General features: G+C 38.3%; 1 protein-coding gene across 1 annotated transcript; it reads right to left on the bottom strand.

The window, feature by feature from the left end:
- Positions 1-7843: 7843 nt before the first annotated feature.
- Positions 7844-12219, bottom strand: zgpat (zinc finger, CCCH-type with G patch domain). Its single transcript, XM_062427435.1, has 7 exons — positions 12082-12219; positions 11021-11669; positions 10529-10662; positions 10047-10202; positions 9705-9824; positions 8838-9249; positions 7844-8353 (listed from the first exon to the last, which is right to left on the bottom strand). Exons 2-7 carry the CDS (start codon positions 11614-11616, stop codon positions 8215-8217), a joined length of 1557 nt encoding a protein of 518 aa, XP_062283419.1. The 5' UTR covers positions 11617-11669; positions 12082-12219; the 3' UTR covers positions 7844-8214.
- Between the last annotated feature and the right edge of the window lie 501 nt (positions 12220-12720).

Genomic DNA, 12720 nt, shown 5'->3' with positions numbered 1-12720 from the left:
ATATACAGCAGTATATTGATTATTCAGTATTGGGTTGTGGGAAGATTTTCTAGGAGGGAGTTGTGTGTGTGTGTGTTCAGGTGTATATAGTATAAGCACATACAGCTTTGTGTTTTTCGTAATTGTAGCAGCTAATAAACACATTTATTCAATAATTCCGTCAGCCATTCTCTTTGTTACTACCACAGCACTTTAGTGTTAAGAGGGTGGGTGGGGAGGGGGGGTATAAGTCACTCTCTCCAGTCATGCATAACCCTTCCTTTCCTCAACCCTGGCCAACTAAAAAAAGGCATGTAATTATTTTCTTTTTCGTGATAATGAGTAGAATACAAGTAGAGTGATTGGCCTGATTCAAATTTCTGTTGCCAAGCATGATTTTAATTGGCAATAATCATCTCATTTCCTTCATTTTAGACACTGAGACATTAAGGGGAATATCAAAACCTCCACATTCTTTTGAGACATTTGTATCATTATCGTAAATAAAGCAAACCAGCCTCAATTCCACATTTTACACTGCGGACTATCCAATCAGATCTGATGGTAAATCTAATGGATTTTTTTGCAGAAAAAAACTAAAAGAGAGCGCTGTTCTGGATGCACAAAATGAGATTTCCTGCGGTGGCAGATAGTGGAAGGAATGAAAGGCTGATGATGAAGTCACTTCCAAATGTTTTCCTCTTCAGCAAAACAAAAGAAAACACATCTAGAGCAAAAGCCAGCGAGCAAAGAAGTGACCAGGTTTATGTGAAATGTCAATTAATAGTAGAATTGGTGTAAGACACTAATTAATGTATTGTATTATTCATATTTTTATGTTTTAAAATGTGGGAAACCATTACCACAGAAAGAGAAAGATTATTATCATACTTGAGGTCAATTTTAAAATGGATTTTATAATTGAATGGCTTCCCGATTTTCTGTTAGCTTTAATACTAACCTGACCTTTGTGACTTTGCTTAATGGCTCTTTTCAATATCTGCAACATCTAAAACAGAACACCATTTAAAATCACTAATCATTAGAACAATCTAGTTCTGCACAAGAGTGTTACAACCATTAAGTGACTTGACAGATGATGAGTTGGATATTGTGTGATATACTGTATATGGGGTTTATGTTAGGATTTTCCCCCCAATACCTGTCTTGAAACTTATCTGACATGCTTTTTTAAAATTAGGGATGGAAATGTCAAAGTGGAAAAGTCCTCCAAATTAAATGACACAATACGTCATTGGTCTATTCCCTCCAGAAGGATACATATGTGTTTTCTGATCTGACACCACTATTGACAGGGTGACGTTGTTTGGTTTGGTTTAACTTGGGTTCAAATAAGTACTTTGTCAAGGTTAGGGGACAATCGTTGCCATGTTCATAATAATAACCACTTGACTAAGGTTAGGAATATTTGTCGTCATGGTTAAAAGAAATCAGTCCTGACTGTTGATAGGAAACAAGGTGCAGTCTTATTGTGTCATCCATCCATCATTCAACTTCCTCCTGTGCTCCTGAAAGACAACAGTCATAACTACTGTGACCAGTACAGGGCGTTCTCAGTTGAACATGTCATAACACTTTGACTCAGCCTAAAATATCTCAAGAACTATTGGATTGATTGCCATTAAATTGTACAGACAGTAATGGTCCCCAGAGGATGAATCCTGATGACAGCGGTTATCCCCTGAATTTTCTTCTAGCCCTACTATTAGCTTCAAATTTGTGGTTCAGATTAAGATGTATGGACTACTATCTGGATGGATTGTCTTGAAAATTTGTACAGATTCAAATTCGCAGGACTTTTTTCATTCCAGAAGGGCACGTCAATTCTACAACCCACCAAGTCCACACACAAAAGAAAAAGTCAACATGTCAGAGACCACAGATCAGCACATGGTACAAGGAACACGAGCAAACACACTCTGGCACCCTCGTGTCGCCCCGTATATGCAGGCTTACATGAAGCTTACATGAGGAACCAGACGAAAAGAAAAGAAAAGAAGATAATTCACATGAGTTCAAGGGAAGAGGCATTCACCAACACTCTGGCACCTACAGGTCGCCTAGTAAATATAGGCTTATGCAAGGAGCCAGGTGAAAAGCAAAGAAATATAAAAATACCCAATATAGTTCATATTAGTTTAAAAGAATGTGAAATTCATTTAAAATGACCGTCGGCATTAAACAGCCTGATAACAGAAGGAATTAAGGACTTATAGTAGTGGATTGTTTTCCTCAGGGGTGCATTATAATGCTGGCCTGAGGGCATTTACAGTGAATTCACTGGACAGAACATGCTCAGATTGGTTGATAATTCCTTTTGCTTTCTGGGCTGCACGTTTCACCCAGAGGGAGTACAAGTCTCTTTACTGGACTCCAATTATCTTCAGACATGCATGTCCCTCTCAGGGTTGAATTGTAATAACTTTGGCGATCCCCTGACTCTTTGACCTGATGTAGCCTAATGTCCAATACTTTGGTTTACGAGCAAATACCTGCAAAACCTATGACATTACCATCAGCCTCAGCTGTAAATTGTGTTTATTGCTAATTAGCAAATGTCAACATGTTAATATGTAATGCTAAGATAGTGAGCATGGTAAATATTTTACCTGCTAAACATCAGCATGCTAACGTTGTCATTGTATGTGAGCATGCTGACATTAGCAATTAGCTCAAAGCATTGCTATGCAGTAAATCACATCCATGACAAAATCAGGTAATGTTGATAATATTGTTTCCTGATATTGTAAGACCTCACAAAAACAGTCAACACTTACTATACACTGATTAAGTTACAATTATAAGTGTTTTAATGAACTGTTTTAAAGAAAGAGGTTGAAAACAGATCAAAAAGGGAAGTAATTGCTTCACTTTGTTATTGTTACAAAAGTTGAAACCTGTCAAGGTATTGAGGTATATCGTTAGAATAAATAAAGTGTCTTTATTTTTGGAATTTACATTACACTAATCCCCATAAAATCTGTTATTTCATGTTTTATATCCAAATATCCAACATATGCTGTACATAAATATGGACAATGTTTTTGTAATGTTTTTATGGTAGATACTGTAATTTGGAGCACATATGAAATATGACAGTATTTCACCATGAAATATTTATGCCACAGAACAAAACATGCAACAACCCAAAGAGCAGCTGACCGTGCTCTTGCTGACAGCAGAAGAGTCATGAGCTAAATTGAACTGTATCTATTTCTTGTTTAAATAATACTTTAATTTCTTACAAATTGCAGCAATGTGCATCCCATCCTACATTTAGTCAACCTGAATACACAGTATCAGTCATAAGTTTGTACAAACTAAACTGAGAAAGTTTGTTCAAAGTGTTGACTGGTAATGTACAAGAAAATATTGATGTTTTTTTTAATGATGTGTGTACATTAAATATCCATAGTAGTGGATTTAAAAAAAATCCTATACTTTTTTTAATGCCTTATTTGAATTGTATTAACTTTGTCACTGTTCCTTTATACCATTCACCCAATGTTGTCATTTTTCAGTTTTTATCAATTTTATGTGCAATAAAATAAATCTATACCTGAAAAAGCTGAATAAGGTATGACATGATTATATAAAATAACTAAATAGTGAGGTTTTTAAAAAAATATTTCAAAGTTGTGAACTATCTACATTTCTGGCCAACACTGCAAAGACAAGGCCTAATTAAATTTAAATTTTTTGAAAATATGAGAATATAGTTACTGATGTTTCAATTAATAAATGAAAAACAATGAAACTATAATGAACACCAAAAGATGAATGTTACACAGGGGTATACTTTCACAAAATCACGATGCCTCCACTGAATTCCAATGTGAATATAAAGATAGATGTTTTAAATGTTTTTATTTGAAGGTGCAATTTGTAGATGTGCATGTACTGTAGTCAACTCATGTTTGATTTTTCTTGATGCATTTTAGTTCATCCATGTGCAAAAAATAGTAACAACATCAGCAATGCAGTTCTACCGCTTTGCTACACCTGAGGAACAAAACACCCAAAACAACAATTACCATTCGATTAACCAGCAAGTCATCAACTCTTTTCTACTAATTCTATTCCCATGGATCTGCATCCTGCTTGTTCCACCTCAGTGAAACCTCAGATTAGATTAGATTTAAAAGCATGTAACGTTACACTTGAATGCCCAAAGTGATGACCTCAATTTTGACCTCAGCCAACAAACTATTGTATTTCCACTGGCTCAGCAAAAGACCAGCCATTGATCATTATGTAAAACACAGACAGGAGAAAATGGCAATTAAGCACAATATGGAGACACAGTGCTAAAAACAAGGTGAAATACCTTCATCGATTTCAGCACATATTCTGCAGAAGAAAGGCTCCATGACAGTCTGAAATAGAATGAAGTAGCACTTTGTTTTTGTTGCAACTCCAAAAAAGTCCAAAACCCTGTTTTCTATCAAAAACAAAAAGAAAGAAGGATTAAGTTAGTCTATTGTCTGTATGCAAGATTCAGTTTTCTCTGGAAACACAATACTTTGTTGTATCAGTTGAATTCCAAAATGAAATGAGGATGGAAGCTATAAACTAATTTCCATTAAATGATGAGACAATTCTTTTCAGCAGGAATTTCATATGCATAATTTCAGCATTAAATACTCGCACAATTGCAATCAGAATGAAAAAAGTCAAATGGTGCTGCTCAGTAAAGGTCCACTGCATTAGCCGCCTCAACAAAGCAATGTGAAATGCCAGGCAAGTACACAAAGTTATTAATTACAACTAAATGTCATGTTATTAAATTTACCTTGCTGAAAAATTGACCTTCAACGCTAATTTCAATTAACTGACCGTCTTTGCAGATACATTTCCCGGTGCTTTGATAATTCATTTAGACATGGAGAGGTGTTTTAATTTAATAACTCTGGGTAAGTCCAGTGATTAGATGCTTTGCACATGATGAATGTGATGGTAACGCTGCTAACTGCTTCCTGATAAACTGTTTAGATACTGTATATGAGGGGATGCAAGCAACATTTCATCCATTAATATTTTCTCTTATTAAAATATATTTTCCTTTTCAGATTTTCGTATTTTTAACATTTTGGACACAATATACTAATTTCATACATATTTTATGTATGTTATGAAAATGTATGCATGTATGATGAAGATATACACATTTATATTTAACATTAACATCAGTATATAGAGTATAATATTTACTACACCATTTGACTTGAAACTATACCCTATATACTGTACTATATACCCTATGTACTGTACTGTACTGTATTGTACTGTACTGTACTGTACTGTATATATTGACTGATCCATCTACCTGAACATGAAAGGCATTGTGGAGAGATTTTCACAGACATTAACTTTTAGCTAAAGCAAAAATAAGTATTATGTCAAGACAACATCTTCACACCATACAAACATTATGTTGCATCACAAAACATTATCTGGGATGTTGCTTGCAATAATATTAATTTTTTTAAATTACACAAGTACTGATGCCTTTACATTTTTTGGTTGATTTTTGCATTGATGCATTCCAAACTGTGGACCCGAATACTCCATTTGAATTCTTTATATTTACTTTTACGTACATGTAAGCCATGATTCCCTGTTTACACTCAAACAAACCTGCATATTTACATAAATACACAAATTGTTTTCAGCTATTAGTGAAAACAGAGAAGCCAGGAATAACATTTCAAGCTGGAGGGTTCGCTGTGTTTGGCACATAGGGCTTTATGGTCAGTTTTTGCAGGTGCAGGGGCCTGCAGCCCTTGGCGAGGTTCAACTGGCACTTTTCCACTCTCTGCTAGTTGGCAAACATCACTGTGGAGAAAGAGAGGAACACTAAGCGAATGATCATGACCTGAACAATCTGATATGTAAAATACATTAGGAGTCATGTTGATAACTGAATGTGACTCAAACTCAATCTGAAAATATCCAAAGTCTTGTGTGTTTCTCCTGTTTACAATTTAAAGGACAGGTTCACAATTTTTCAAGTCTGTCTTGGAAGAGGCCAGGTGCCAATATGAACATTGGAAGATGTTTTTCTTGCTGCAATCAATCCTCCTGTTCATACTGACCATTAACACATCCCCTTGTGATACATATTTAATGTAAGTGATGGGGGACAAAATCCATTGTCCTTGTTTTGAAACACAAACAAACAAAAGTTTTTTTTTAAGTTAGTCAAAACAAGTGGATATCTTCCAGGTAATCTTTTAGCAAAACATAATAGAACATTGTACTAAAAGGAATGTCACTTTGGAAAATTTCTAACTGATTAGACTAATTTAGACGGCTAGGCATTGTATATGTGATATGGTTGAAACGTCCAGCAAAAAATTGTAATGCATTACAATTTTCTTAGCAATGACAAAATACCATCTATATGTGTATGAGTTCCACTGTAAATTTGTAACATAACCAGGAGGAATAACATTTGAAAGCTCAACCTACTTTACACATTCAGAGGCCAACCTCTAAAGGCCGCCAACCCTTAGTTAAACAGCTTAGTGTGAATTCCCAAGTAAAACATCAGTCAAGGTGGCATTCCAATCAATTTCCCCATCACACCTCCTTAATCACATAATCCAGGCTCTGATAAGTGCAGATTAGCTACGAAAACTCCCCTAATAGGCCAGTCTGAATCCATACCTGAGACAGGTGTCTGTATATGTGTGCAGGGCATACAGACACCCAAGAATGTAGACAACACACTACACCTGAACACACACACACACACATAGAAAACGTGCTGCAGGCTCAGCAGTGATACCTTCAGAGACCCGAGGCTCTTAAATGGCGTAAACCGTGAAGCACAGACCCACCCCGAGGGATCCCATTAAATCAACACACACACTGCATTTTGCCACTTTCCTCAATGATCAGCAAATTCACCGAGATCCCTCCGGTCACCAGCAATCTAAAAGTGCTGCCACTCAACAGATGAGAGCCCGAGTGGGGCTTCCCTCAGGGTGCGTGCATGTGCAGCTGCCTTTCCGCCCAGAGACTTCATGGATGGCTGACACAGTGGCCTGTATCTTATTGCTTTAACATGAGGTATTTACTGTACTATCTCTTCACCCTTAGGGATAGCGCGATGGCTGTGACTTGCTGCTGGCCGCCGGCTTTTTCTAGCTTTCATGGATTCAGGCTCACATGGAAACTTCAGCATATCACAGCTGGCCTGTTTCTTTTGGAAAGCACTCATTAAAAAAAGTTGAACACAGGCAGCAAAAAATGCAGTTTGGTTTCCTTTTTAAAAATGTGCCCTTTTATTACACTGTGTCACATTCAGATTAGTAATTGATCCTAAAAGAAAGGGATGAAAACTCATCTGTTCCTCACGGACCTAAAGGAGGAAGATCTCATCTACAGCTACCCGATATATCACGACTTCAACCTTTACTTGAGTCTGAAAGGCAGCAAAGTAGATTCAGTCACAACCTGCCCACTACCTCCAATCTATGAGCAGACAAGCTGGTCTCCAAATTCATTATTTAATAGATAGGTTATGGTTGTAGCTTCAAAGGTGTCGTGAGATGAGCTGGTAAGAGGCGTGGGCTTCTCTTCAAAACTTGGAAAAGGTCTCCCAACTCCTGAGGACGTCATTTTAAAATCAGCCAGAAATCCAAGTGGAGGCATTCTGCTCTTACCATGGGAGCAGCCCGAGGCCAGAATGACTGAGACGCCTCCTAGAAAAATGTAAGAAAGTAGATGTTCTCTACAAGTATTACAAATTCTGTGGAGGAGAAACAGAATGTGTCTTTACACTGGGGTGTAGTTGTGTAAAGTTGTGTGAGTGGGAAGAAAGGAAAAAAGCACAGCATATTCTCCAAACGAAGGGGTTTTTTTTAGTGCTGAGAAATAAAAATGCACTGAGACAAAATGTTCATTACAAATAAAACTTAGTTCATAACATATTTGTGAACCGCACAATTTGAAACCAAAAATCTTGTTTGCAGACAATAAACTGCTCAGTCTTTAAAATTAAAAACACATGATCTTTAGCACATGAGCCTTTATGCAGAAAGTTGGCTTCACCGTCACCTCAAATCGGTGATGGCGGTGAGGAATAATGCTAAAAAATGTTTTTTAAAAAACAGTGTAGTAAATAACTGACAGCAGGTAAAGGACAAAAGTTCATTTCAGGGAGGCAGTGCTTCCCCTTATCCTCCGAGTCTTTGAGAGAAGTGACTTTTAAAACTCGGTCATCTTCTTGTGTGTGTCAGCCTTCCTGTTCTCTCCCTGGATGGACAGCTCCTGGGCTTTCTGCTGGGCCAGCAGCCGGCGGGCCGCTGACAGCTTCTCTTCCAGTTGGTTCACTCTGGATGCGTCCCTTTGCACACATAAAAACAACAAATTTTACATTTGCAAGTGCGAAAAGACGAGAAGACAAGCTGGCTCGGCTGCAGTTTTCCAGAATGAGCTGGCCGCAGAAACAAGTGTCTAACTTCGAATTTTCACACCTTTTTTACATATTCACACAACTCCCACAACCCTTGTTATTTGTGAATTCAAGTGAATAACACCTTAGCTTGACAAGAGTTTTATAAGCAGCTAGTGTGCTCATATTTTTGCAACAAAACATAGCTGTGTCAGTAATGCATTTATGAATGTATTTCCATGTTCTGCTTTTACATTTTGTATATATTCTCAATGGAAGAGATAACAGATGCTGAGCTGATCTATGGAGACAAAGTGTTTGATGTGATTATTAATAATGTCTTGCTTTCAAATCAGCTGCCAGCCCTCACTGCAGCCAGATTAGACATGTAGAAATGTACAATAAATGAACGACATTCACAGGTTCCAGTACTAACCTGCCCGTCTGTCTGCTGAGTGTTTGAGTCAGTTTCTGGATCTCTCTCTCGGTCTGGGACACTCGCTCAGCAGCCTGGAACACCCTCATATTCAGACTCCTCTTGGTGCTTTTCCCTCCCCTGTACGCCTCCACCCCCCTCGCTGCTGACGGCACAGCAGCACCCCCCTCAGCAGACTTGGTGCCTTTGCTACCTAGTTTGTGGTTGAGGAAGTCAAAAACATTTTGGCGCCCTCCGGAGGAGCCTCGAGGCTTTCGGCGCCGCTTTGGCCGGCCCTTCGTCGTGCCATCTTTTGCAGCCTTGCTCTGGGTGCGTCTCCCGGTTAACTCGGCACACTGGTCCAAAGACTTTCCTTTGGGTAGGACCACCGCCATCACTGGCTCTACTCGACCCTCCTGCATCTTTCCTAAACCTGAGAAAACAAAAGCCACTGAGTGAGGAAGAGAAACACACAACTATTACTATTACTAAATATCTGTATTAGTTTTTTTAAACTATGTTTTTTATTCATTCTTGAAAGACATAGAGAACATAATCCTTGAACATCTACACTGTTGATATCAACATCTTGTAATATGAGTACTGTACATGTGGATGAAGTAAATCAGTATAGAATCTGTATTATTAATGTTCATTATGTCCACATACAATCAGACAGTGTTTCCCCCTTGTTTTGTGTTCTTTTGCTCTGCAGAAATAACTTTAGGAAATTATTCTGGGGTCTCATGTTGCATTGAAAGCACAGCTGTTACAACAATAACAATGGCTCTGTTCTATTCTTAGCATCCCAGTTAGACATGACAGTGATATTCAGCCAGGCTTTTCTTGCTACTGTGACTTCAAAACCTAAAATGTGCTTGCACTTACCTTTCCCGTATTCATAGCCCATTTTAAGCATAAGCTTGGATCCGATGCCTCTTGTATGTGCCTCCCAGCCACCAAAATGAGAAGTATCAAACGTGACTATGGATTCAGCAGAGTCCATAACTGTTGGGTAACAGGTGAGGATTAAAGCAGAAAGAGTCAGTTATTTAGTGAGGGAGAAAGAGCGGACAACTAATACATTCTAATGTATGAATTTTCATAGGCTTGTAAAATAGAATACAAGGCCATCAAGTGGTGAAAGCTTATAACTTTTTTTTTGGTCCATTTTCATTTCTAGCTCAAATATTGATTGACCTGGGAATGGCAGCATACATTCATACACACCTTTTGCATAGGCTGCATCATCCTCATCGTCTAGGTCCGAGTCAGAGGAGAGCGGGTCGTCTTCTCTCAAAGGCGGGATAACACAGTCGGCCTCGACCACAGCGTCTTTCATCAGCTGTGAGTCAAACTTCACAGTGTAGAAGCCACTGTCAATTTCTACATGGAGAGAAAAAGTTTAAGTCAGCAAAACATACAAACTAACTGGAGCTACCTTACAAGCTTAGCAAATTGTAACATCTTTGTTAATGTGTAACAAATGAATCTGAATGGAAAAATGAACCACAATTCTTGTGTGTGACTGTGGAGTGATATTATTTGACATTAAAAAACACTTCTATTTGCAAAGATCAGTCTTATTTAGAATGGATTCACTTGCAAATTTGAACACTGTACAAAGCAGCATGGTAATATGTGTCGACTCCGTCAGTAGAATGAAACTTTAATAAGCAAAGTGACTGTAAAGTACACTCTCAAAGGAACACCTGTGATTTTGGCCGGGTACCAGATGCCGTCCTCGTGTCGTGCCAAGCAAGACGATCCTTCTTCAAGATTACTGAGGTCACACTCCAGGAATTCTCTGAGCTCTGACACATACACCACCTCACCATGGGAAAACCTTACAATAAACAATAACAAAAAGAAGCATTTTGAAACCTCTGCTAAACAGTATTTAGATGACTGTGACATCAAGTGACATCAGAGTTCTTCTGAGGTTAGAGGATCAATGGGGTGACCCATCCAGCTATAAGATACCATGTGTTTTCGTATTCTATATTTTTCCTCTCATAAGACTTTTCTTTAATTCATAATTTTAAAATACCCTTATAATCAGAAAGAATATAATCGATAAAGACTGAACAGAATGTTTTATGTAGCTACAGTATGGTCAGGGTTGTACCTGCGCCATGTGGACATCTGAGGACACTTGCTGGACAATATTTGCAATTACAAAGAAGAAAAAAAAGGCACCTTACCTGCAATTATCCAGGAAGCGACATTTGTCCTCTAAGTAGTAAGGACAAGGTTTCATAGACTTCTGGGTGGGATAGACGTACAACACTCTGACTTGTGCCTCTTCTCCATCTGGTGGCTCTGACCCCACCACCATGGCATTGTGATACTCCAGCGTCCCCCACGTTGTCCGATAGGGCGCTTTTACTTTGGTACCACTAAGTGCATCTTCCTCATCCTCCTCCTCTTCTTCCTCCTCTTCACCATCATCCACCCCACCTTCCCTCTCTCTGCTATTAGAGTTACTACCTGAGGGCTCCTCCAGCTCTGAGTAGAAAGCAGAAAACTCAGCATCAAGACCGACAGTATTTGTGTCAGCTGCTGCCTCTGACGTGTTTGCCTGCAGTCCATTGCTGTCCTCCAGGCTGGCCAGAAGTCGACTCTTTTTGACAGACACCAGGCTTGACTCTGTGAGCTCTATCAGCTGACTGAGGTCCTCTTTTAGTTTGAGCAGGTCAGACTGCTGGGAGGGGTCCAGCCCAGCTGACAGGGCCAACTCCACCTGCTGCAACTGGGCCACATAAGTAGAGATGGCTGCCTCCAGAGTTTCTTCATCCATGCTGACACCTGGGACCTGGGCTGGACAGTACAGGAGTGGGTGGCATCAAGCCCCTAGGAGACATGAAGAGTGAGATGAAGGAGGATTTAAAGTGGAATCAATTTAACAGACTACAGCACAAGTACAATTGATCAGGCTGAGGTATACTCCTGCATTTTTCAATCTTTCTCGTTGAAAATGTAATGAATCATTTTCTTGATCACTGTTTAACTTAAAGGCAACGATACTTAGATGTATATATTTATAATAGGAACTGAACGTATGCTGACTGCAATAGATTTTCGTAAAGATTCTTAAAGCTGCTATATCGTATTTATGTATCATCTTATTTGCTTCAGATTTAACACCACCTTTAGTATAACTCAGCTTCAGCTACTGTAAACAGTACATTGGAGCTAGTGTTAGCTAACTGTTAGCCATCTTTAAGATCACTTTCGGAGGTAATAATGACAAAAATAGCGGTACCTTTGTTATTGGGTTAGCTGTCTGACCTCCAGTGCATCGATGGTACCGGTGACAGCCACGAAAAGATTTTGCTATTTGAAGAAAAGACACAAAACAAATGGCTAAAGAGAGGCACTGGAGGAGCACTGTCGTGACAACATTGACCGGTTCTTTTTCAAGGTAGCAGCACAAGTAAACTTCCGTTCGGTCTTAACTTTCAAAATAAGATGAATTGAACCGTATATAAATAAACTAAAAATAATATATACATGATATATAATATATAGATAAATACACTTTATATAAACAGGTTAGAGATGTTGCAGACTTATGTTAGACCAGTGTCTGATGTTGTAGTTATACCAACAAAGGGCTATCAAAATTCACAGGTTCTCTCTCAGCACTGACTATTTCATATTTAATATAATAAAATAACTTATGATTTATGTCAAATAACTGTTCAGTATTTTTAATTTCTTGAACAGCTGTAACAACTACACTTCTGAATTCTCAGTTCACTTCAGTGATGTTTCATTGGTTTGAGAAAATCTGCATGGGTAAAGACTAATGATAACAACAACAACAACAACATCAACGACATTTTTTATAGATATTATTTTTATTATTATTGTGATTGTTATTATTATTATTGCTATTATG

The sequence above is a fragment of the Scomber scombrus genome, chromosome 10 (genome assembly GCF_963691925.1).
Source record: "Scomber scombrus chromosome 10, fScoSco1.1, whole genome shotgun sequence".
Lineage (NCBI taxonomy): Eukaryota > Metazoa > Chordata > Actinopteri > Scombriformes > Scombridae > Scomber > Scomber scombrus.
Note: the sequence above shows the minus strand (reverse complement) of the source record. Positions and strands in the feature narration are given on the sequence as shown.